Source organism: Falco biarmicus, chromosome 8 (assembly GCF_023638135.1).
Source record: "Falco biarmicus isolate bFalBia1 chromosome 8, bFalBia1.pri, whole genome shotgun sequence".
Lineage (NCBI taxonomy): Eukaryota > Metazoa > Chordata > Aves > Falconiformes > Falconidae > Falco > Falco biarmicus.
The window spans coordinates 65,310,026-65,334,366 of record NC_079295.1 but is presented as its reverse complement, the minus strand read 5'-3'; the positions used below and the strand labels follow the sequence as shown (position 1 = coordinate 65,334,366).

The following is a 24,341-nucleotide window of genomic DNA, read 5'->3' as shown; positions in this document are numbered from 1 at the left end:
GCGCGGAGCAATTCTCTGAGTGCACCAGACTAAAAACATCTGTTCTGGAACAAATACTCTGACCACCTTTACACTGCAGACAGAACCACCACGCTGGGTTCTGGGAGCGTGATCAAACATTGATTTTTTTGTTTCACCTCTGGGCTGCTGACCTGAAGCACATGGCATCTTCCATGAGGATCTGCTCCAAACCGCTGTCCCTCTCTGGCTGCTGTCATCCAAGTTTTATTTTTGTTAGTTGGGTAGCAACTGAAAAAGAGGCATCACATATTGGCAGGAGGGTGGTAGCTTCACATGGAGGTGGGTGAGCTCTTCAACGGTTTCTGTTCTTTTTTGATATATATATATAACTTAACTTCCCTCCTGTCTTCCCACCCTCCTGACACTCTTCAGCCTATTTCCCCAGTGAAGAGAGGTTAGACATCAGCACTGGGACCCTCTTTTGTCATTCCCAAGTTGGCCAAGAGGGCCCACGGGCAAAGGCCACCCCCTTCCCCCCCACAGGGATGTCTCCCCTCTGCACACTCAGTGGTCCAGAGAGGCTGCTCTGAGCCCTGGTCCTGCTAAACCACCATGTGTGCTGTCTTCTGTTTTACCACAAACCAGTGTGTGAAGCACACAGTGCAAAGAAAACATTAGGAAAGGCAAAATACAATTGCAGTTGTACTGCAGCGTAATGTATTTCTGTAATGAAAATACATTGTTCTCTGCCTACACAGCTGAAGGTGTGGGCAGGCTGATGCAGGCTCTGGCCACCTGGAGCATCGCCCTTGTCAGCAGAGCGCGGGAAAGCAGCTCTACAAAAGTGCATAAAGCAGCAGACAAGGACAGAGGGACCATTAAAAAACCTCTTGCAAGTTCTTGAATTAGCCTTATTTTCTATCTGCTCGTTTCTTATCATTAGTTAATGAATTGGAGCCCGAATCAGATCATTCATCAGCTCAGTTTTAATTGTCTGCCTAGCCTGGCAGAAACCTTGGAGCGCTTCAGTAAGTAACCTGCCCCCTGAGCTTGAACTGCAGTCATGTTTCCTGATAAATTACAAGCAGAGGCAGCGGAGGTAAGAAAACATAACATTAACTAATTCTCTCCAGCATCCTTCATGTGAAGAATGCCTCCCTGCCCCAGCAACTCATCTCGGCCACGGAGGAGGATGCAAAAGGAGCCTCCCAGACCAACCCAGCCCATTCAAGAGCTGGAGCTTTAGGTCCAAAGGGGATTCCTCTACCACTTGCCACAAGGAAGGTCAAAGTGATGATGTTCAGTCTCAGGAGGGAACTCTGCAAGGCAATTTCAGACAGCAGCTGGCTGCTGCATCGCTGGCAACTCCTCTCCTGAGAACTGTAGCCAGGCTGGAGTCCATAGGAAGTCCCCTGGGATCAGTCCTTGCTCTGTTGTTAAGAAGATCTAACAATCCCTTGGTCGGAAAACATGAGTTATACAAGATGATGCTGTGATCACATGCAAAGCATTTAGCATCACGTCAGGTCAGGTGCCACCAGAAACTGCGCTGCCCGCAGCAGGGGATGGCCAGGCTCGAAGCTTCGCAGGCTGGATTCGGGTATGGGCACGCTCCAGACACCCACAAAGAGGAGAAATGCCAGGGGTGGCTCTGTAACCATGACGAAGTCCTGCCCAGAGTTTTCCTACAGCCATGAGGGCTCCTCTTTTTACATGAAAGTCAAGGGGAAATTTTTTCATCATGACCACATGATTCCAAAACCCTTGGGCTTTAGGTTATCAGGACTGGAATACTTTTTTCCTAGTAAAAGACCAGTGTGCAGAGCACCACATACTTGCTTCATTCACTCTCCCAACCACCCTGCTTTCCCCTTGGTAAAGGTCCATTTTCTAAAACTAACATTAAAAAGACACCTTTAAGGCTGTAGTGCATTCAGACTTCCAATCCATGCTATATTCTTAGTCATGAGGTGTTTTAATGAACACTTATTTCCATGCGTTTAATTTCCTGACTTCACCCTGTTTAATTTTTCATAAGCCACCAAAGCAAATTAAGAACTATTAAAACACCAAGCATCTCCTCTAGATTCAGAGGACCCAAGAAAGGAGCTTGAGGAGAAAAATCTGAGAGAATAAACAGTCCGTACAGAAGAGCCCCCAGCTCCTGCAGCCCCTCCAGCCCACAGCCAGCTCTGCCACTGCTGAGCCCTCGGCACAGCCCGGGAGCAGCTGGAGGGGTCCCGTCACCCCGTCCCTTCTCTGTCCCTTGCTCTAGGAATGCAAACACTGGCCCCAAAACATTTAAGTTGGAAACACCAGAGCAGCCCAGGACTGTGTAAGTTCTTGTGTACATTTACCATTATTTTAGGAGGTTTATTCATTGCCCAATAGTTATTCCAGTTCATTTGTGCAACTACATGTTTTAAGTGTAATAATAGTTACAGACTAAGTTTTTTCAAGTTTTTTGCCTTAAGTCTCAGCATCTCCCCCATTTAAAAAGTAACATTTCAAAATATTCATAAAATTGGTGTTTAGAACCCAAACCCATCCAGGTGAAGCGATGGGCACTTACCAGCAAGGTCAGCGGGAGCTCACGCAAGCTGATCACTACGTACCCGTTTCAAACAAAAAGTTGGGAATGCATCAGAAACCACCCTATGGGCTGGCACACGAGACACCCAGTGGTGGTCGGGCTGGGGAAAAGTGTGTAATAAAAGTGGGAAAAAGTTCTATTTATACCAAAGTTCCAACTGAAATTTTAAAGGCAGTAGGGATCAACAAAAGGTGGTTTACCTTGATCCCCTCCATAACAGGCCAGGGAATTTTTTTGTCTTCTTTCTGCACTGAGCCCAGGAAACATTATAATGAAATGTTACAGCCACATTACTATAAATGAGAAAACAGAAGTGACTATTTTTACATGTATATGCTTAGAAACAGTAGGCTACATAATCTTACTTGGTGATGGGTAGGAGAAATAAATAAAATATATACATTTAGTTTATTGTTCAGAGACATTTGTACAAATTAAGTGATGCTTAATATTTTTTCCATGACTTGAAGTTCATTTTTTAAAAAGGTTTTTCAATTTAACATACTATTAAGGGAGAAGAGAGAAGTCAATAAACAAAAAGATATTAGTTTTCTGGTTTGTATTAAACTTCAAGATATTTATTTTCTATTTCTGTAACTGAAAACAATGCTTTAAAAACATTCTAAGTTTTCAGAAGTTTATTCATCTAAGTTTATAGCACTAATGCTTAGATCTGTAGCCTGTAGATTAATTAACTGGAGCTGAATGGATTATGGCACCTTATACACTGGAAGCGTAAGCTGCAGAACTGAGCTGCAGCATGTAAGCACCAAGAGATCCACTGGCTGGCGTGGTGGGGGTCACCCTGGGGAACACGGCTCTCGGGAAAACTTTTGGTGCCCAATGTGTGCGGTATTCCATCCCATGGAAGCTACTGTGTTACCATTAAAAGTTTTTGCATGAAAAAACCCAGGAGTGTTTTTCACTTTCTTATTTTGTGTTGCTGTTTCACCTGTCAGGAACAAATGGTGAGGAAGAGGAGGGTTACCTGGTGCTGAGGTCGGGAACCAGGGCTTTGCTCTCCGGCTCACCAGCCAGGTTCTGGCTTGAACAGAGTTCCAGCCGGCCTGAGCTCGAGCTCCTGCTTTCTATTTTTTATGTTCTTTGCCCCAGCAGGAACCTACAAACAAATATAACAATAATATTTATCATTGCTTGACCTGTTTCGATTGGTGGGGGTTTTTTTCTTCCTAAAGTGCATTGAAATTTCCAGCCAGGAGGTGAGCACAGCGCTTTCCTCCATTTCACACAGCAAGAAGCAAGTCCCTGCAAGCAGGGAGAGGCAGAGCACATGGACAGACCCCGGTCCTGCCTGCACCCTCACCGATGCTGTAGCACTACCCCTCTGCCAAGGCTCTTTGGCTGCAGAGCAAGTGGGCCACTGCTGCTCTCCCAAGAGCAGCAAATCAATCTGCATTAAATTTTCAGAGCACAAGTCCCAGCTGAAGATGGCAATTTAGGTTCACCCTCTCGAAGCCACTGCTGGATCAGGAAACTGCTGTGATACAGCAATCTGGCAGGAGCAGGTTACTGGGCATTACATCCAGGTTTAACTTACCAAAAGGGACCAGAAGCAGCAGAGACTGCTATAAGATACTCGTGCATTTTATTTTTAAAAACAAGGCATTTCGCGTGGTGGGTGGTGAGGAAGGAGGACTGGACGGGTAGAAAGAACCATGACTCAGGCTCCCTCACTGGGAGCTGTTTTAACTAGGACACCCCCAGCTAAGCGGCAGCGTTCCTGCAGGGTCTGGTGGCAGCCAATGGCTTTGGCTCTTGGGCCACTTGACCAGCAGCCAAGAATGCTGCCCAGCATCCACCCAGGGTCCCCTGCAAGGAGGGAGCAGGATTTACACAAGCAGCACAAGCAAGGACCAGCATCTCCACCTCACCCTGCACACCCTGCCGAGATCACTCCCCAGCCAGAGTAAGCTCATGGGCCAGATCCAGACCCGATCCAGTGAATCACCCGGTGCTTGGCTGCTGGGATAGCAGAGCGTGTGTATGTTTATATAAAAGAGATATCTTATGCATCCCAGCTTGTGACCTTGAATCCTCTGCCCAGTACACCTTCAACACTGAGAAGACAGATTCTGAGGGGTGCTGGACACCCACGAGTTTCACTGAAAGCAGGATGTGAGGATGCTGGGTGTCTCCTCCCCACTGCTCGATCACACAGCGAAGTATCTTGTAGAGCATCCGCTCCAGGCTGTGCAATGCTACCACAGCTGCACAGACACACACAGTCCTGCTCTTACAAAGTACTTAAAAAATATGAGTCGTTGCTTGGAGTTGCCATTCCATTACAAAACAAATGCTGCTTTTGCCTCCATGCAGGAGACAGGGCAATTCCTTAGATTTAATGGATTAGTTCTGCATTAAAAACGCATCAAGGTGACAGAACAGATTTTCAGATCAAAAAGGAATCTGGCTACAGGATCTTGCACACACATGCTGGTGCAAACAGCACATGGGGGGCAGTAGGCAGGATCCATCTTCTCCGGCACTGAGCCCCAAATGAACTTCTCACATCCACATCATTTTAACAAGACGACCATTCAGCGCTGCACTCCGGGACGTTGATCCCGGCTGCATGCACTGAGCCACAGCGGTGCCCCTGGGGAAGGGGCACTCGCCGGGGACAGGTGCCCCAACTGACCCCCCCCCACACACACACAAGGGAAGAGCTCTACCCCTGCAGAGACTGGCCCATGCTCAGCACCCCTCTGGGGCTCAGCTTGCAGGGCAGGTACCAGCACTGCCAGCAGCACCCACCGCCGAGGGGAGGCCGAGCAGTGCAGCTCTGCTCCAACAGCAGGGCAAGCACGTTTGGGTAATAAATCTGCACAACTGCATATCCCAAAATTCTTAAGGCTGCTAGACAAGAAAAATCTCAGCTGAAGTTCTCAGATCCCCAACAGATTTACACCAAAGAGGGATGTTTTCTAACTGCTCTCTGTGTGTACGCATTTCAAAACCTTGCTTCAATTCCAGTAAATTCCCTGTATTTATGGCAAATTCTATCTCCGGCACTGCACAGAGTCCCACCACACCTGGGGCCCAGGTGTCATCATCTCTGCCAGCTGAACTGGTGCTATTAACTGGAAGAATGAAACCCCTTTGCTGGCTATATCCCCAACAGTAGTGAAGACAGACTTCAAAGTCTGTGAAACATCGTTCCAGCAGAAACAAAGGAGAAACGCATACAAACTGCATCATCCTCAGAGCACCTGGGAGGGCAGTACCAACTCCCATTTGGATATCTAGCTTCCTCTCTCATTGCTATTGCCTGAAGTAAATTCAATAGTACTTTGCTATTGCAGCCTGTTTCCATTCATTTGCATTGCCTTTTCTTTGCAGTGCACGGGGAAATGCACCCAGCACAAGGCACCATCCCCAGCAGAACCAAAGCTCTCAGACCTTTGCGATGGAATCACATTGTTTGAATCTGTTTTCGAACAACAGTAACAGTACTCTACACAATGTACTATTATAATGACATAACGCTTCCTGCTCTGTTAAACTCATCGGTAAGTCCCTGTTTATGAAAAACCCCTGCAGTGCTAAAGTGAGTTCTTTAAAAATGCCAAAAAGCTGGGAAACAAGAGGCCCACAGCTCTCCCACACACTGTGATGAGGACACTGCCTGGATTTGTACCTGTGAGAGCAGCTGGCACAGCGAGAGAATCAAAACCCCCGAAGGAGGGTACTTTGGGCTGTACAAGAAGGATGCTTTAGGCTGCGCGGAACACAAGTCAGAACTGTGCCCCCAGTTTTAAGTAACTGGCACTTGCAGCACATCCTTCATGACCCAACTGATCCAGCCAAAACAGAAACCAAAAAAGCTAGGAAAACTGATCAAAAGCCTGGGTTTGCCTCCTCTACGTGAGATCCTGGAGCAGGGAAAGGTGTGAGGTAGGAACTGCCGCCCACAGCAGGGCCCGAGGTCCCCCACGCCGCTGGGCTCCCTGCCCCAGCTCCAGCCCCAGCGCTGCCACTGCCCCAGCTCAGACTGCTCAGCCCTCTCAGCTGTTTCGGGTCTGGCAGGCATCTGCACACCCTGTCTCACATATTCAGCCAAAGAGCATTATAAACCTCCCTCCATCAAATAAACAGCCCAGCTTTTAGAGTGGTGTCGGAACAAAACCCAAAGAACTATTTTCAGAAAGCACTGCTGAAGTGCTCTGTGCCTTTGAATCTAAACTCACATCCTTAATGCAAATTAGTGGTGATGATTTTCTCCTCCTCACGCGTTATGAAAGGCATAAAAGAAACCTGGAAGAAAGTGATGTGACCCCCGCCCAAACAAAGAGAAAAAGGGACACGAAAACCCAATCTGCTACTAAAGAAATAAAACATCAAAAGAAATAAAAATTCTTCCTATTTTGTCTCTGCTTAATGGATCAGAAATTACTTTAACAGCCACTGCTTAAAGATCAGAGGAGCAACAGCTGAAACCCCTTTATGCCACAGATAAAATGCAGGTTTATCTCCTCACAGCTTTTTAGCTGTGCTTGGGCACCCAGCCAGGGCACCTGCGCTGCAGGCAGCTGTGCCTCACTGCCGGAGCCCCTCCACGGCGGGGGGCAGCGCAGACCCCCAGAGCACACAGGGCCACACTGCTGGTTCACAGGGAAGCCATGGCAGACACTGCCCAGCCCTCCTGGGTCACCCCACACAGCAGCTGGTGACTGGCACCGCAGGTGGGACAGGCAACAGGAACAGGTTCGAGCTTGCCATTATCTCGGTGTTGCTGCAGGAGCTACAGGGACATTTTGGGAGTAACAAGCAGCCACACCAACTCGTATAAATTGCCTTGTTGTGGCAAGCATCGAAGGGGCCGGTGGTCTAGCCCCTGCAGCAGTGGCGACAGCAGGACTGGCTGGCTCATCTCAGGCTGCCCTGGTGCTTTGCTGTGCATTGGAGAAAGGAACAAGAACACATAAAATTAAAAGATCCTGTCTATTTTTAAATCACACACACTACATATTTGGAGTGACCTTGTGGAGGAGGGAAGAAGAGTCATGGGATTGCTTTACTTTACACCCATTCCCTTTCAAGGATTTGCTTGCTCCTGCATCTTGCCACTGAGCTCCACACTCATCTCCAGCACTGATCTTCACCACCCTCCACATCTATAGTGAGGCACAAGTGCTTCCTGAGCAAGCTATGATACCCATAAGGACTTCAGCATCCCGCAGCCACGTCACCACACACAGCCTCTCAGATGCTAAAAGCTGTGCTGTGATCAGATCTCTGGCTCTCCAGCTCTTCTTGTAACCCACCAGTCACAACCTCGCTGCAAGGAGCACCAAGGGCCAATACTGATTTTTCCAGGGTAGAAGGTTTTGGTGGGGTGCTGGTGGTGTCACTCCCAAGCCCCAGCAGCACTTGTGACAGGACGGGGGCAGCAGGGGCCACACAAGGATGGGGGGAGGCTGAGGACACCTTCAGTCCCTTCACATTAACCAGCTGGAACAGACGTGCTCTGCCACAGCACGGAGGTTTACTGCTGCCACACGGACAGTTCAAAAACAGATCAATATGAATGGTAATCCTCAAAAGTATGGTACAAGTATTAAAAAAGACCATTCTAAACCAACCTCCCCAGCAACTGTTCCCAGGCAGCTCTCCCCAGCTCAGCAGACTATGTGCATCTCCAGCTCCATCACGATTTCTGTTGCTCCCCGCTTCATCAGCGGAAAATAATTCAAAGGTCACACAAGCCTTCCGACACAATAAGGCACTGTTGAAAAATAACTGTTTCTGCTTTAAACAAAATATAGATTCTGGATACTTTGCTGGTGCCACAGAGTCAATAATTCTCTCTTCTGCCTACAAAGCCTGGAGGGATTAATAAACTGCTTTCAACTGAATTCTTGAGTAACAGAAGCCCTACCCAAGTCTCACTGCAGAGAGATATTTTACAGTGCAATATGCAACAGCGAGCATTCATTTCTCATCAGCTATATGGTTTTTTTATTATTTTTTTTTCATATACCAGACTATTTATAATGTTAACCAAGGATGGAGCTCCTAACTTTACTCCTTACTTGAGACCAGAAAGAAAAGAAATCCTGTCCTCAGGCACTACCCCAAAAAGAATAAACAGGGATGAGATCTCAGAGACATTTATCCTGCCAGCAGAGCAATGACTTCCAGCCAGGCATGGAAACAGATGCCTGGGAGCAGCCCCAGCCCATGGGCCAGGTGACACCACCATATTCCATGCCCTGATGTCATACCAGGTCTCAACTGCCAGGACCACTCCTCATCCTCCTCTTCCCCACCACCCAGGCAGGAGGCTCTCAAATTAAAGCATTCAGCTGAATTGCGTTTGCAGGACAGAGCCAAGTCCAGCTGACAAGAAGCACAGCTTTAGCAGGTCTGCCAGACAGCCAGGAGCACCTTCCTCCCATCGAGCTTTCCCTGCCAAAACGTAGCAAACCCCCAACCTGCCAGTGGGTGAAAAGTACACCCAGTGCTTTGCTGGTGCAAGGGGAGATCTAACACACCAGGGGGGGGTGTTTCATTTTTGAAGTAAGACAAATACATCAAGTACCTGCAGAACAGGCACAGAGAAGGAACATGTCTTCATGGTGCCTCGGTTGCCCATTGCTGCCTCCTCCATGATGCCGGGACACATATAGGAGACAACTTGATCCAAACCTGCTGCTTCTCTTGCACATGCCGAGCTGCGCAGCAGAACAGCACCACGCAGATTTACTCCTTTCACACACTGGAAAACATCTGCAGAGACAATTAAGTCGCTTTCTGTCTTGAGCAGATTTTCCCACTGCTGATGCTGCTGTGCTGTGCCAGACTGTCCAGCTTGGCATGGCATCAGGTGACGCAGCTGGTAGCACTTGCTGTTCTCCTCTGAATTTTTCCAAATTATTTTAACTTCCTTCTGTAAGAAATGTTATTTATGCACCACAAGATTTTGGAGAAAAGTATCCATACACTCTCCTGAAGACAGGAAAACTGAAGGGCCCAGGAAGCTAAGGAAATAGATCCTATGGTGCTACAGCAGGAAACTGGAAGAGCCAGGAAATAAACGCGATAACCCTGGTTCTTTATGGCTGTTAATTTATGCACTTCCAAAACTGGCTCAGTTAAAAAGAAGAAAAAACATTCCCTTTCCAGATTTCTCTAACCAAAAATCATACCATGAAGACTACTAGGCAAGGCCAGAATTTTGTCAATAACGTGGGAAATCTAATAGCAAGAAAGCCTCTTTATCTGTTACTATTCTTTATTGGGAAAAAAAGCACAAGAACCAGCATAGCAGTGACATCTCCTGGATGCCAACAAACCATCACGGAAAAAACCCCAACTTTTTAACTCTATCTTGCTCATTAACAATTAGTTTAGCTGATTCACTTGAACACTGAGACTACAAAACATGCCACTGTTTAACCTACACTTAATGGCAGGAAAAAAAAACAATCAAAAAAACAAAAAAAACCCCACCCAAAAAACCATGAACAGCATGCACGCACGCACACCCCCCTTTAGAAACCAGCTCTCTCAAACATCTGTAGAAAAGCCTTTGCTCTCTGGACAGCTGCTGAAGGAAAAAATACCCCACAGATTATGAAAGAGTAAGGAAGCAATATTTATTGTTCTAAAACTCTGACCTAGTTTTTACCTGCTTAGATTATCTGGCTGCTACTTTGTCAAGATATTGGATTTTTATTGCCATAATCACTGCTTCTTGGGACTAATAAAGGTGGTTTTGTACAAGACACAAAGGTATCTTTCTGATCAACTCGCTTCACTCAATCCTTGGCTGCTCTTTGTGAAGCACTGGTGATCAAAATGTGGTAAGAGCACCCACTGACAAGTTACAAGGGTTCCAGTTCCACAACATGTTGCCTCTGCTTTCATGCATCCAATGTCTGCCCTCCTGCCTGCAGACAAAAGAGCAAGTCTTGCATCCATCTCAAACTATTTGGAAACCCCACAACCTTTGTCTTGTCTTCTGTAAGAGACTTCTGCTCACAGCCTTGGAGCCAAATTTGCCCAAAGGGAGCCAATCAAACAAGAGCAATATTCCAGATGCCTGGTTTTGTGAGCACATCGGCCCCTCACCACTTCAAATCTTTGTCAGACTTTTTAAAGCCCCCTCCCCATGGTGACCCAAGGTGCTGTGTCACACTGTCTCAGAGCTTACGCACTTAACCACAACAGAGTTGGGTATGAAAGTCTCCCAGCACAGAAGATATTTAAACTTTCTGCTCTGGTGGCTGCAATTTCTCCCCCAGCAAGTGCAGAGTTCAGATCAGGTTCCTGGTCCTGCAATGACAAATGCTCCGCAATCGCAATGCTGAAATACCTCATTTTCCTGCTGCCACGCTGCTGTTGGGGAGATGCTGGGGCAGCCTGGCTGGCTGAAGCAAAAGGGGTCCCTGCACTGGAAAAACGAGGGGACCCGTCAACCCTTTGCACTGCAAAGCAACTGTTACAGAGCAAGAAATGCAGAGATGGTGTCTGGGTGTGAAACACCACATACTGAACAGGAAAATGGAGTTCTCAAGGGCACATACCAGAGCAGCACTAGCACAGGCATCTCACCATCGCGCTCCAAACACCTAATGAAGACAGCCACATATGAGAAGTGGCACCAAATATTTGTGCTGGGGTTTATTTTTCCAATTCAGAAGGGAAGTCACTCAGACTACACAAAAGTAAGTCTTCAGCAAAGAACCAAGTCCCGGCTGCGGTGGTGAAGGGTCCCCACGGCCATGCTGCACCCAGGGCTCTTCTCCCCCAAGGCTCCACTCAGAAGGCACCACCAGCTGCCCACCCAGAAGTCCAGTGCACAGAGGGAGCAGCTCTTCTCAACCAGCAAGCAGATACCTCTGCCCATCACAGGCGTTCCCCTTGCCCACTGGTATTCCAGCAACTTAAAAGGCCCATCAGGATTGGGGCTGGCAAAGGTTGGGGTTTTTTTCCCCCAAGACCCTGCAGCAGCAGGAATATTTAGGTCAGCCTTTTAACTTGCCGAACCCCAGTGCCCAGGGACTGCCTTAAGACCATGGAATCACCCTTTTTCTCTTGACAAGCAAACCTTTTTAGAGAACCACATGAGTATTTGCTTAGCGGGACCAGGGAGAAGCAACAGCGACAGAAAACTCATATTGCGTCTGTGTAACCACAAACAAAACCTGCCTTTACAAAGGAATAATAAAGGGAGGGGCAGAAAACAGCACACTCAGCAGTGCTGGCACTCTCAGTATGGCAGTCTTGGGCTCTTGCACTGCTCTTTCCTCCCACACTGCAACATATTATTAGAGGAAGTTCAAGTGTTAAACTACATGGAGCGTAAAGAATTGTGAAACTGCCAAAGTGCAATGGTGCAGAACAAAGTGTGCTGTTTGTCACCAGCCACCTCCATGCATTTGCAGACAGAAGTCCTGAAGCTGTATGTGATGATTCATAAATCAAAAGGAAAAAAGCAGCCTGCGATAGCCCTGAAATTACCAAAAAAATATCAGTTTAAAAAAATCTATGAAAAGAACACTTAACCTTTCTCCTTAAAACAGATCTACGAATAGTTTTACAAAAGAATAAGAAAGGAAAAGTCAGTCTTTTAACAGTGTTTGCTACAGGCACTCCTGTTTCAAGAGCTGGGAAGCACAGAACTTTCCTTTCTAACTCTTGCTTAAGAGTTTGTCAGCATCAAATTACTTCTGAACTGCTAGTTCGTGTAAAAATGGTGTTCAGTCACCTGGGTCATTGAAAAGTAAAACACAGAAGTGTGCAAGCATCTTTTTCCCCTCTATTACAGGAGATTTACAACCAGTTTCTCTACCCAGATCCTAGCCTATTTAGGAGGGAGAGTAACTGAGCATCATATTCTAGTTTGCTTCAGAAAACACTGGTTCAGCTGAAAAGGAAGATTTGCCAAGTTAACAGTCAGGAAAACTGTTTCTTTTCAAGACAAGCCAAAGGGCCAGAGGAAAATAATTTTATTATATCCACGTTTAAAAGAGTAGGGGTGAATTTGCATGCAAAATTAAGGTGTTTTGGGTGGTTTGTTTTTTGTTGTTTTTAAATAGAACAAATTCTCATCTTTGTTCATTACAGATGCTTTCAAAATCACTCTATGAGTTGTCTCACTGCCAGGTATCAAGCCAGCTACATTCCAGTTTAATGAACTAGATAAACAATTGTGTCACCAATGTCCTTTTTCAGACCATTCTCAGTAATGTGAACATGTTTCTTTTCCAGGTTGATGTGGAAGATAGCTTGCTCCAGAATAGGCGTTTTCTCTGCTGCTTCTTTGCCAAGGACTGGAACACGGCGGGGCCCAAGCACAGGATCATCAAACCTCATCAGCTTCACTTTAGAGACATCTGCAGTAAAGAGACTGGCTAATTAGGCTACGGGATCTACACACAAGCGCTAATATCAACTGAATTAATCAAAGCAATGCTTAATACTTGGCACTTCTATACCTGCTGCAAGGAAATACATTCTCTCAGGAATAACACTCATGTTAAGACTTACACCAGCTACAAAGATGTCATTCAGTGGTTATGCAGCAAGTTACCAGCAGAAATGGGAATAAAACACATAGAAACACCAACTCCCAGCACCACACCCTAAGCACTAAATTTGCCTTATCAGGCTTTGGAACAGTTATGAGTAACTGAACAGTTATAGTAGCATTTTCTGAGGAACTCATTTCAGAGACTGACAGAAAGAAGGTGAGATGTTTTAAATACAATTCCCTGTTAAAATGCACACTAGTAAAAGACTACTAAGCAGACCAAGAAAAAAGCTCTAGGAAGCCTGGGATCTTTCAGCCAAGCCTTCCTCCAGGTACAACCTTCCAGCCCTTGTGCACCAACAGAACAGTGACACCTCCTGGAAAAGGCAGAGTGACAATGTGGCTATTTAACCTCACTTGCTTTCAATCATTTCTAAATACTCACCTAGCAGAAGGCTAGCACCTATGCATACACATCTACTGTGTAAACCATGCACTTCCCCCTGCCTGTATTTTACTACGTACTTTATCATATATTCCTCTCTGTGTGCACCATCATCAGTATGTAGTTGTCTTTGTTCTACAGATAAACATTAATATAAATACAAGCTGTTGAAAGATACTGAAAGAAATAATTCCTCTCCTGTCACAAGCTTTTGGATGAGGTCCAGTTTTCCCTTTATACCCAAGCTCACAGTGCTTCAGATTTGTTTTATTTTTAATTCCCATATCCTTCAACAAAAACACAGCTGCTGTTCCTTTAAGAAAGCTATTTTCATTCATTACACTGGCCAGAAACTTAATGCTTGTTTCAACAACATCTGACATGAAATTTTATCACACTACCCTGTGGTTTCCTAAAATATCTTTCCAAGCAGGTGGATAAGTGAGGAATACTGAAATTATCAATATGTAGGCCAGAAAAAACATCGCTTATTTCCAAGAAAAAATCAAGGAAAAGCACCCGCCCTGAAATATTGCTACCTGCAAAGACCACAAAGACTGTTGAGATACCACAAACATTTAAACTGATCATAGCGGTACTAAGAGGCAGCTTTTATTCCAACTGCAACATGGCAAGAAACAGGAAAGCGCCAAGATTTTCAGTGCCACACAATGAGACTGTGACAAAGATGAAAACCACCTCTCCTCTTCTGTCTTGTCACTGCACACCACCCCAAGAACCTAATGTGGCAGCAGAAGAGCCCTTCATAAAGCTGCTAGACAGAAAGCTATTCAGAAAGCAAACAAGCAAGAGGAGGCAAAGTCATTATTGGCAGCAGTCAGGATTTTCACCCCAAAAAAGGGACCTCGACAGAGTTGGGGTTTTCCCCACCACATGGGGGGGAAAACTCAGGAACACCAGCCACTTCAGAGCACTCAACAGGCTCTATGTAGCAAAAGCAGCACCCCTAAGCTCTGCCTGAAGACCTTTGTCGGAGCCATCGCTGCACCACCACCGAAACACCAGCTTCTGTTAAGCAAGCAGTGATGACACTGTCAGACATGGCAGCAAGTTCTGCCCCCTGGCCACTCCGGCCTGGGTCTCCACTACTAGCAACCAGCCAGCACCAAGGGACTGGACAGGCAGCGTTACAATGGCTTAAATGCAAAGTCAGTCCGCAGGTGAGGATTAATACTTTCACACTGGAATACACTATTGCCCAAGGACTGAGCACTTTCAGAGACATTCTTCCAGTACTTACTGTGTCTCTTAAGACTGCAGAATTCTATGTTTAACAACAGCTCAAATAAAGTATTAGCACATAAAGAATACAGGAGTAGAGAGGGAAGAAATGGCTCAGAGGACAGAAAAAGAGTATTGAACTCATTCCTACAGAGGTTGCTAGTTTGAGTTTGGCATAAACAATGGTAATTAATAGGCCATTGAACAATTCTTCAGTAATACCACTTTTAAGTGAACAGACCATTTTCCACTATGAATTGAGACTGAAATTATTAGAAGCCAACATAGCACTGATAAATTCACCTTCGGCTAAACAGAATCTAGTAATTTATTTTATTTCCATCCTTGAGGTCCAAAATAGAAGTGGCAGAAGCTGCCTATAACCAGTTACGGGACTAACCCTTTTTCTTGTAAATTCAAAGCACAAGCTGAAATATCATCCATATTCACCTCTGGCTGAAGCTAGGTTTTTGTGTACCAGTGGCAGAACGAAAGATTAATGAGGAAAATGCATAGCAAAACCTGCTTATTTGCATGTTATCTCTTTTCTTGTTCACTCAGACCCAAAACTTCTTGCTCTTTCCTAAGCATCTATTACAGCAGCACAAACTTCATCAGCTGTTTCCAATTCTCATGGAAATGTTAATCTAATCAGCATGTGACAGCTGTACATCTGTGCTAGTACTGTACCTTTGATCCCTCTGTCCATCTTCATTAAGCGCCTGATCACTGTCTCTCTGCTGTCTCCTTGCCTGATTTCAATTCTTGTAGAGAAGTGGCCATTTGATGGTTGAGGGTTCACCAAAAATACAGACACACTGGGCTGTAAAAAAGTTAATACAAATGTTAAAGGAGAACCTGTACTTGTGATCCAAGCCTCGGAGGAAACGTGAAACTAAAAGAAATATACATCATCTATCACCAAATATTCTGGATGGATAAACTTCATTTAGAAACACTGACTGCCAGTGGCAGAATGCAAGCAGTCCCCCAACTCTAAAATATGCCAGAGTATGCACAAGTTTTTAGGATATACTTAGGGAAATCAATGCATTTTTTTACTGTTAAATGTCTTAGAGCTAGAAATATTCACACGTGATACCACTATTGTAGAGTTTCACTGATCTTACACATTACTCACTAATCCTTCCAAGAACACAGCTGTAGAAAAACTTCTGAAAGGCTTTATTTTTATGCAACTGAATGGAATTTATTAGACCATTATGGACTAATGGCTAAGCACAGAATGTTATTAAAAAACACTTTGGGATTCAAGAAACAAGTAATACAAACTTTCACATAGTTTCACTTATACCTGCCATACTTGCACAAGACCGTCTCAATTCTCTATTTTTGGCCTGTGTTCTACCTTATCTAAACAGCAGTCATTGAGGCATATGGCTGAAATGAAGTAGTATAACAGTATGTGAATGTTAGGTCACCTGTTTTTAGCAGTCTTCAGGACAAAGCATTAAATTGTGCTGACTGGACGAGCCTTAAAGCTAAGGTACAACCATAGTCACATTTAGGGCTCTATACAGAGGAAGGAAAAAAGCACAATTGCTTCAGGAAATGTTTCTTGTTTCGAAGGGGTGTGGGGTCAAAGGCAAAATAAATACAACGTTCATGTCTGATTAAAGTCTTAAATGCCATATTTGCTTTTATCTGGGTTTTTTTTGAAATCCAGCTTTCAGACTTCCAGTATCTGAATTGCTGATTTTACCTCAGTTCTGAATGTAGAAAATGGTTTTCCAGGACAGCAGTCCTCTTTTATTTTATCTTCTGCTTCAGAAGCAAACTTCACTTCAATGTGATCAAGCTGTAAAAAAGAAAAAAGGGGGATGAGGGAATAAACAGGAGTTCAGTTGTTTTAGAGGGAACAAGAGGAGTTAAGAACCAGGGCTATCAAACAACTGGTTGTACAGTAAAACAGAAAGTAAATATGCATTGGCATAAGGTAACAAAAGCACAACTGAAATCACAAAATATTGTTTGGAAGGGATCTCTGAGAGTCACCTCTTCCCTGCGTGGACTAGTGCCCCCGGGCAGCTCTGAGGACAGAGATCCAGCCCCTCTGGGAGGCCTGCTCAAAGGCTGGTCCTCACGTCCCATCTCACAAGCTGCAGCTCCAGCAGTACCTTCAGGTTTCTGTCCCTTGTTCGACTGGCAGCCCACCACCAAGACAGAGGTTGGCTTTATCATCTTTAACTCCCTAAGCTGCAGAAGGTTTCCCTGAAACCTTCCCCTCAGCCAGTCTCAACCAGCACACCTCCTTCAGCCTCTGGCTGTATGTCACTCATCTAAGCTCCCTCCAGCCACCACAACTGCAAGTCCCCAAAGCCTTTCTGAACTGGGGATGTGGAGTGGGGGAGGACATGACACTGACACAGCCAAATTCAGGCTCAGCAGAGCAGAGTGGAGAGGGATGACTTCCCTTGACTTGCCAAATCATGTCCTTATATTGGTAACTCCTCCTAATGTAGGTTAACATGCAGCGTGGCTCCTTTGTGGTGACAGCACACTCGCGTGAAGTTTACATTACTCTTGACAACCCCAGGGTAACCCCAAAGTCCTTTGTAGCAGAGCTGATGGCCACCCAGCACCAACATACAGAAATACAGGGTAATTCTGCCCTGGTACAGAACTTGGCAGGTCCTGTTAAACTACAGGAGATTTGACAGCCCAGTTCTCTAGTTTCTCTAGACTCTCCCACATGAAAGAGACACTGTTTAAACAGATCAGCTGTTTAACTGCTCCCTCCCCAGTTCAGTGGGTTTTGCAGATTTACAAACATTTTAAAATAAAAGTTGTTGCTCACTCTTGACTGTAATATGGGACAAGTCCAATAAAGCCACATTTGTTTCATACTGTACAGGTTACAAAATGAAGTGTTGCGACATATATACACACACACTGCAAATTCTTGAAAGAAATTCCTAAAACAGTTGCTTTTGGTTGGGTTTTTTTGGTTGTTCTTGGGTTTTGGTTCTTTTTCTTTTTTTTTTTTTTAAACATAATCTACCTGAGCTATCCCCTCATCAACATATTACCTATTGAACTAAATTCTGATTAGCATATGAACCAGCATAACTGCTACTAGATTGGCATCCATTTTACTACATGCCATAGTTTTAAAAGCCCTGCCCAGAACCTGCTCCTTGAAGAGGGCAACGTGATCTGCTGCAGTTAATGTGTCGTTGTAAGAGTCCAAGGATACAAGGCTAGGGACTCTGATCATTCTTGCTAATAATGCCTTGAAACATCTCCTTCTCATTTCTTCAGCTAAAAAAATGTAAGATACTGGTTGGGTCAGAGGAAAATGTCTCTTTAAAAGCATCACTGGACTTTGCTGTTACAGATAAAACCAGCACTGCACTAAAAGCCACCTCTGTTCTGTGGGAAGATGTTTGTATACTACACACCTACCACTGTGTCTCGAGCCTGTATTTAACAGATTTATATAACTATAGTTGACAAATTTAAACAGCAAGATTGAAATACAGAAAGTTGATTAAAAAATATTACTTGAGCAACATAGACTCAGAAGTTAATGTAAATAGGTTTAGAGCTTCAGGAAAGGCAGTCCTCCAGCTACCCCAATAAAAAACAAGTAACGAATATGCCAAGAATGTACCAACCTCCAGAGAATTTGTCAAATAGACAATATTCTCCACGAGCACTGCACGTTCATCAAATTCCAGTTCCAGATTAAGAACACGTGAACCATTCTTCTCCAGATTTTCCTGTCAGAGGAAAAAAAAAACTTTAAACCCTCTAAACACTGCAAGTAAAATGACACTTCAAAATGGCAAACTATCTACATTAGTCATTAAAAGAATAGGCTTTTGAATATGAGAGCTCTCTGCTGGCACAACATGCTAACGTAAGAGCAATAATTTTCTTGTAACAGGGTTTCTTCTACAGGGAGTAAGTGACACTGATGGGAGGAGTAAGAGCAATTAGAACATATTTTTAATAGAGAATTGAAAAGGTGTTTGACATTCACAGTTATTTATAATCCCTACTTAATGTGCAGGTTGAGAATTCACAAAATAAGTCAGCATTTCAGTGGTATTTCACAGCAGGAAATTCAGTCTTATGACCTAGTTTAAAATAAAGGACAAGCATACAACAACTGGACATGTTCACAGCAGTCATAAAACAAGTTCTCTGCAGGGAAATAACAACTACTTTATATGTTAACATAAAAGGAACTTAATTAGTCCAGAAAGCCAACAGCAACAGTCACAAGAGACAGAGTATTAAAGGCAATATAAAAAACCACGTTAATTTTTTTTTTTTAACACTAAAACAGAACTTCCTCTTCAGAATTTAATCTGTCCCTTTCTTGCTTTCATATGCTGAGCCAGCTGTCTCCTTTAAAGATCTGCTTTGTCAGACTCAGCATGGTTGGGGTTTCCTCGCTTCCTTGTCAGTTTAATGTGAAAGATTCCCTACATTAACACTGAATTGCTTCCCTTTGTAAATCACGAAGTTTCTTCTACATTTAAGCCTTCCTTTCACGAATAGGAAGCGCAAGCAGAATTGCTCCTCATACACTAGACTTGCTGAATAACTGGTTTCAGAGAAAAACATACTGATCCAGGGAGTTTCAGCTCAGATGTTTCTGTCTTTATGTGAAATTGCTTGCTGCTCTTTACAAGTGAAAGGATTGATTATCGAGTAAGCCTCAGCATGCCAACCCATTCCCTGTGTGCACCAGCATCACTACTATTGCCAGACTAAGGACATCAAAAAACAGGGATGTTTCAGACCTAACACTTGTAGGACTGAAAGCTTGTCTGACCTTTTACAACTGCATCAGTTGATCTAACACATCACTACATCTCGTTACAAACTTTAACAGGAAGCTTCATAGCCCATTTGTGCTCTGCTCCTCTGAAGGCTTCTGAGCTACCATGAAAAGGAAGAACTAGAATAACCCTAGAGAGAAGGCAAAAGAGCACCTCCATTTATAAAATATGACAGAGCCTACAAACAGAAGACAAATTTTAAAAATCAAGCTAAAGCTTAAGGAGAAAAAGTAGTATTTTTACACTTAAGATTTTTTTCCATTACTAATCCCTCTCAACTTCCACAGACTACGAGTAGAAGTCAAAAAGGTTTTAAATTCTGCTCTGCCCACCTTATTTTTTTATTTAAAATTTTGCTTATATTATACTTCTTGGACCTTCCTAATTGCTGCATTGAATTTTTATGTGCAACACTAAGCACAAAAGTTTCTTCCAAAAAAAAAATAGGCTTGCATGACTCTGGGAAAATAATAATGAAATATCACGGTATTAGTGATAAAACCACATGAATGATACACAAAATTCGTAATTCCATTCAGGGCTCAGAACAGTCCTTTTTAAACTCCCTTAACAGTAGTGCAATTAATTATCTCTAGCATTGCTCTTAACTTTCAAATGCTAAGCATTCTTACATTTCCAGACGAACACCTTATGCTCATATCAGCATGAAAAGCTGGAAAAGGCAAATATTATTCATTTCAAATGCAGAGCAATCCACATGTATTTGAAGCGCAGATTATATAACCTGCAAAATACACAAACTACTGAGCCTCAACTAGACCATCAGTTCACCTGGGCTCATTCACGTAGACACATTTTTATTATACCTTTCTTCCAGAGATGTCAAAGAAGTTTATAAACAAAAACATGAAGAAACCAAATAAGCAAGGGCCAAGATACAGACTGAAGTCAAATGTTACTAGGAGATCCAGGAATGCAATAAAAACACCACCACCCACGCATCAAGTTACAGATTGTTGCCTTTGTCTAACATATTTCATTCACAGAAGCTTTTTCTACACAAGAACCATCCCTCTGACACCTACCTTAATCATGGCAACAAAAGGCATAACCTTCTTTGTATATTTCTTCAGCTCTGGCAAAGCATTAAGCTCACTGGCAATTACTTTATTATCTGGCAGTTGACCTCCACCAACCTAAACATTGATGAACATCCATTAAAAAGTATAGGTATCATTAAAAAACCTTGCCCTTTAATATCACATAGCCTTTGTGCTTTCCCATAAATACCAGGCAAGGTTTGCCATCATCATTGATTCCACATAAAATTATTTTCTCATCCCTTTGAAATGTCAGGCCAAACGGCAGATTTTAACATGGATTCAGGAGGAAGCCTACGGAATGCCAAAACTTTAATACCCCAAAAACAAACACATATTCGTCATGTGAAAATTTATCTCAATACCACAATTTGGAATAGTCACACCTCTCTAATCTGTCAGCTACTATAATGTTTGCTCAAGCTGAGAAGGCTGAAGAATCAAGAAAAAGGCCAAAAGCCACTCTCATCAGTTTCTTCGTGTCAGAAGCAGATTTTTCTGCTTTTGGAAAAGCTTATTTCTTCTACTTATGACCGATGTATTCCATTTCAGTGTATTTCTTGTAACTTCACTGGATCGTACACACCTATTCAAGGACCAAAACAATGCTTCTAAGCCCCCCTGCATAGCAGGGCAGCATTAATCTGTCAGTCAACAACGCTTCCTCAGAAATATACTTGGGAAAAAAAGAGTAGTTTAAAAATTAATGACTTAAATGAAAAAAATAACAGAACACATGCCATTTTTTCCTCAGATTGTAAAAACCAATGAAATCATACTGTCAAATCAATGACATTCCTTAGGACATTCTTATTAAGCACCAAAATCTATTGCACAGTTGTGAAAGCATAAATATTAAAAGTATCTTGCTTATAAGCTTTTTACAGATAGAAAAGGAAAGAGCCCACAAAAAAGCAGATAAGCAGCACAAAAACATAGAAGGATGACCACCTGATAGTGCTTGTGCAGAACTGATAAGGTGATGTGTTGCCAAGGCGGGTAGCTCTTTGCCACATAGATGGTACAGTGAGAAGGCTTCTGGGAAGGTTCTTTAGTACCTTTCTAAAGAAACAAAAAAAAAAATTAGGAAGGGATCCTGAGGCAATACAGAATTATCAAGTATGCACACTTAAAAAGATGACCTAGCACACTTCACCTTTCCTTTCACAGGTGCCATGTAGTTCTTGAGATGGAGTCGGAGGTCATGAGCTGCTTCCATAAGGTACTGAGAAGAGCGAATTAATACCTCATCTACAGGACCTGCTATCGGCCATGAGGCTCTCATGATGGAATCGGGCTTTGAAGAAAGGAAGATATGACATGAACCAAGATGAAAACACACTAGTACCTGGTGGGTTTTCAACCTGTTATAGCTTGAGTGGAAACTGGAGTTTAGACAGTTTGAATATCATTGAGCACCCACCTATAACTAGGCTGTAAAGGAATAAGTGTACAGCCAACAAGCATTTATCTGCAAGTGTGTTAAGGACTATACAATTACACATGCCATATAGCTACATAATCTCATCTATAAGCACAAGGCACTTGGAAAAAAAAACAACCCTAAGTTTCATGCACAAGCATAGAAATATGGCACCATTTGGTTTATTTTAGGTCACCTCTTGGTCAGTAGACAACCAAAACACTTGTATTAAAGTCACATGTATCATCACAACAGACCAACTCTGTACGTTCACTGTCCTACGCATAACAAGCTATTATGACTCTTCATATTATAAGACATGCTTCTTCTACTTCCATATGTAAGACATCTGTAAGCCTGATACGAGCCTTACTAAAAATCAGTAGAAGTTCAGATCCAAATCAAATGACAGAACTGAATCATTAGTACCTTTCCCAGCAGTGACCAGATGTGCTCACATAAGTGCGGACAGATAGGAGCCAACAGCAGAGTCTGAACTTCAATAAAGTGAAACACCAACTCTCTGTGCATTCCTTCTATCGCCAGCTCACGGTATTTATCTTTTGCTGCCTGAAACACAGCCAATGCAACCATCATTAACACACTCCAACTGCCATGGAGAAACACTTAGAAGAACACACACACAATTTTTCTTCTAATACACCTTTAGAATGTAAGCAGCTTGGAACTCAATAAATAGATTATTTCAAGAACTGTATTTTCCTTAAGTACCTGAGTGTGAATCTGTCAGTTGGTCATTTGACTTTTGCATTAATATGGTACTTTCTAAAAGCATTTATTGGCACAGACATAAAAGACAAAAATAACCACAACTGTTTATCAGGTGCTATCATCCCAAATAGCTTGCATGAAGATACTAATAATTATTAATAAAAAGGCAGTGAATATGATCTATCATTATAACTCAGCCCACTTAATCATATTCCTGAATATCATAAAAGAGCCACATAAAGGAGTCTCTATAATTCATTAAGTGAAGTAGCATGGTTCAGCAGACACTCCAGAGACATGGTTTATGGAATATACCAAAAAGTACTCCGCTTTAAAACAATTTTGTTGATACATTATCTGGATTTCTGATTAAGAATTCCTTATTACAAAGGAGCTAAAGAAAGGAAACAATTTTTAATAATGTCTTTTTTTTAAGCAGCTTTTTGGTCATATTAGATAGCAGGACTATTTGCAGCATCACAGTTGTATTCCTCTGGACATTTGTAAAATGACTCAAGACTACCTTTTCATTTTAGATTTATTCCATTAAAGTACTCATTTCTTGGCACAATTCTGATGCCAATTCAGCTGTGTAACTAACCATCACAGACATCAGGATCAAGAGAAATCCACAAAGTAACAAACACTAAGTGTTAGTTTCTTACACCTGAAAAAAGACCTCCCACCTGAAATTCAAAGAAGCAAGTTTTCAGAGCTTCTTTAAACATCATCCGCTCATAATTTTGGTCTGTCTTCATTATGCCTGCATTCATTTCACTAGGGAGGATGGGGAAACGAAAACATCAGTATTGCATAGTCTGCCCCACATAATGGCAACACTGTAAAAACAACACTATCAATGTCAACAGTGCAGCACAATCCCATAACCTATTCTGTAATGTGTTTTGTAAAATTCATTAATTTGTAGGGAAAAAGATAACTTCAGAGATGCTCTTTGCAAGGAAAAAAAATGGACCAAACTGTATTATTAGCCTTTGTACAGTACCTGGCAAAGACTCTGTCATTGAAGGTGTCGGCAGGACCACTTCTCAGACTGTCTCTGTTGGCAATCATCTCCTTTACCCACTCCACCCATGTGTAAAGACGAAGAATGCCAGCATCTGCCATAGCTTCCACAAAGTTGGCATCTTCAACAGTGTCTCCAGCATCAGCCAAGGCTAAACGCATGCCTGAAAGAAACTGGATCAGCTGACATGGCTGGCATGCAATTAGCTGGTAGATATAGATACAGAAGGCATGGGACTCAGAATGAAGTGTTAATTGTAATTCATTATGAACTAATAAAATGCAAAGTGAATTTACAAACTGCCTGGCCAACTAGAGAGAGATGTCTCAAAGAGTACACTTTATCCAGGAGAGGTACACTGCCCTCCTTAGTAAGGAAAACAGACAGACACCAAGAACCAGGAGACTAGCACAGTCACTGTCCAAAAAACAAGGTCATGCAAGAGGGAACACAAGTGTGCATGTATACACACCATGTGCATCAACAGTACATGTCTTATGGTTTGATCTCTTAAATTAACGTGGAAGAATGAGACAGGCACCCTC

General features: G+C 43.2%; 1 protein-coding gene across 1 annotated transcript in view; it reads right to left on the bottom strand.

Annotated features, from left to right (window-relative positions):
- Nucleotides 1–12,513: 12,513 nt before the first annotated feature.
- The window catches only part of LARS1 (leucyl-tRNA synthetase 1), a 33,341-nt gene continuing 21,513 nt past the window's right edge, over nt 12,514–24,341 (bottom strand). The window contains exons 23-32 of the mRNA XM_056349823.1: nt 23,776–23,959; nt 23,456–23,546; nt 22,467–22,607; nt 21,771–21,911; nt 21,566–21,676; nt 20,600–20,710; nt 18,378–18,482; nt 16,463–16,558; nt 15,430–15,562; nt 12,514–12,915 (exon numbers count right to left, since the gene is read on the bottom strand). Of these exons, the coding sequence (XP_056205798.1) occupies nt 12,710–12,915; nt 15,430–15,562; nt 16,463–16,558; nt 18,378–18,482; nt 20,600–20,710; nt 21,566–21,676; nt 21,771–21,911; nt 22,467–22,607; nt 23,456–23,546; nt 23,776–23,959 (1,319 nt within the window). The 3' untranslated portion in view covers nt 12,514–12,709. The remainder of the gene's footprint in view (nt 12,916–15,429; nt 15,563–16,462; nt 16,559–18,377; nt 18,483–20,599; nt 20,711–21,565; nt 21,677–21,770; nt 21,912–22,466; nt 22,608–23,455; nt 23,547–23,775; nt 23,960–24,341) is intronic.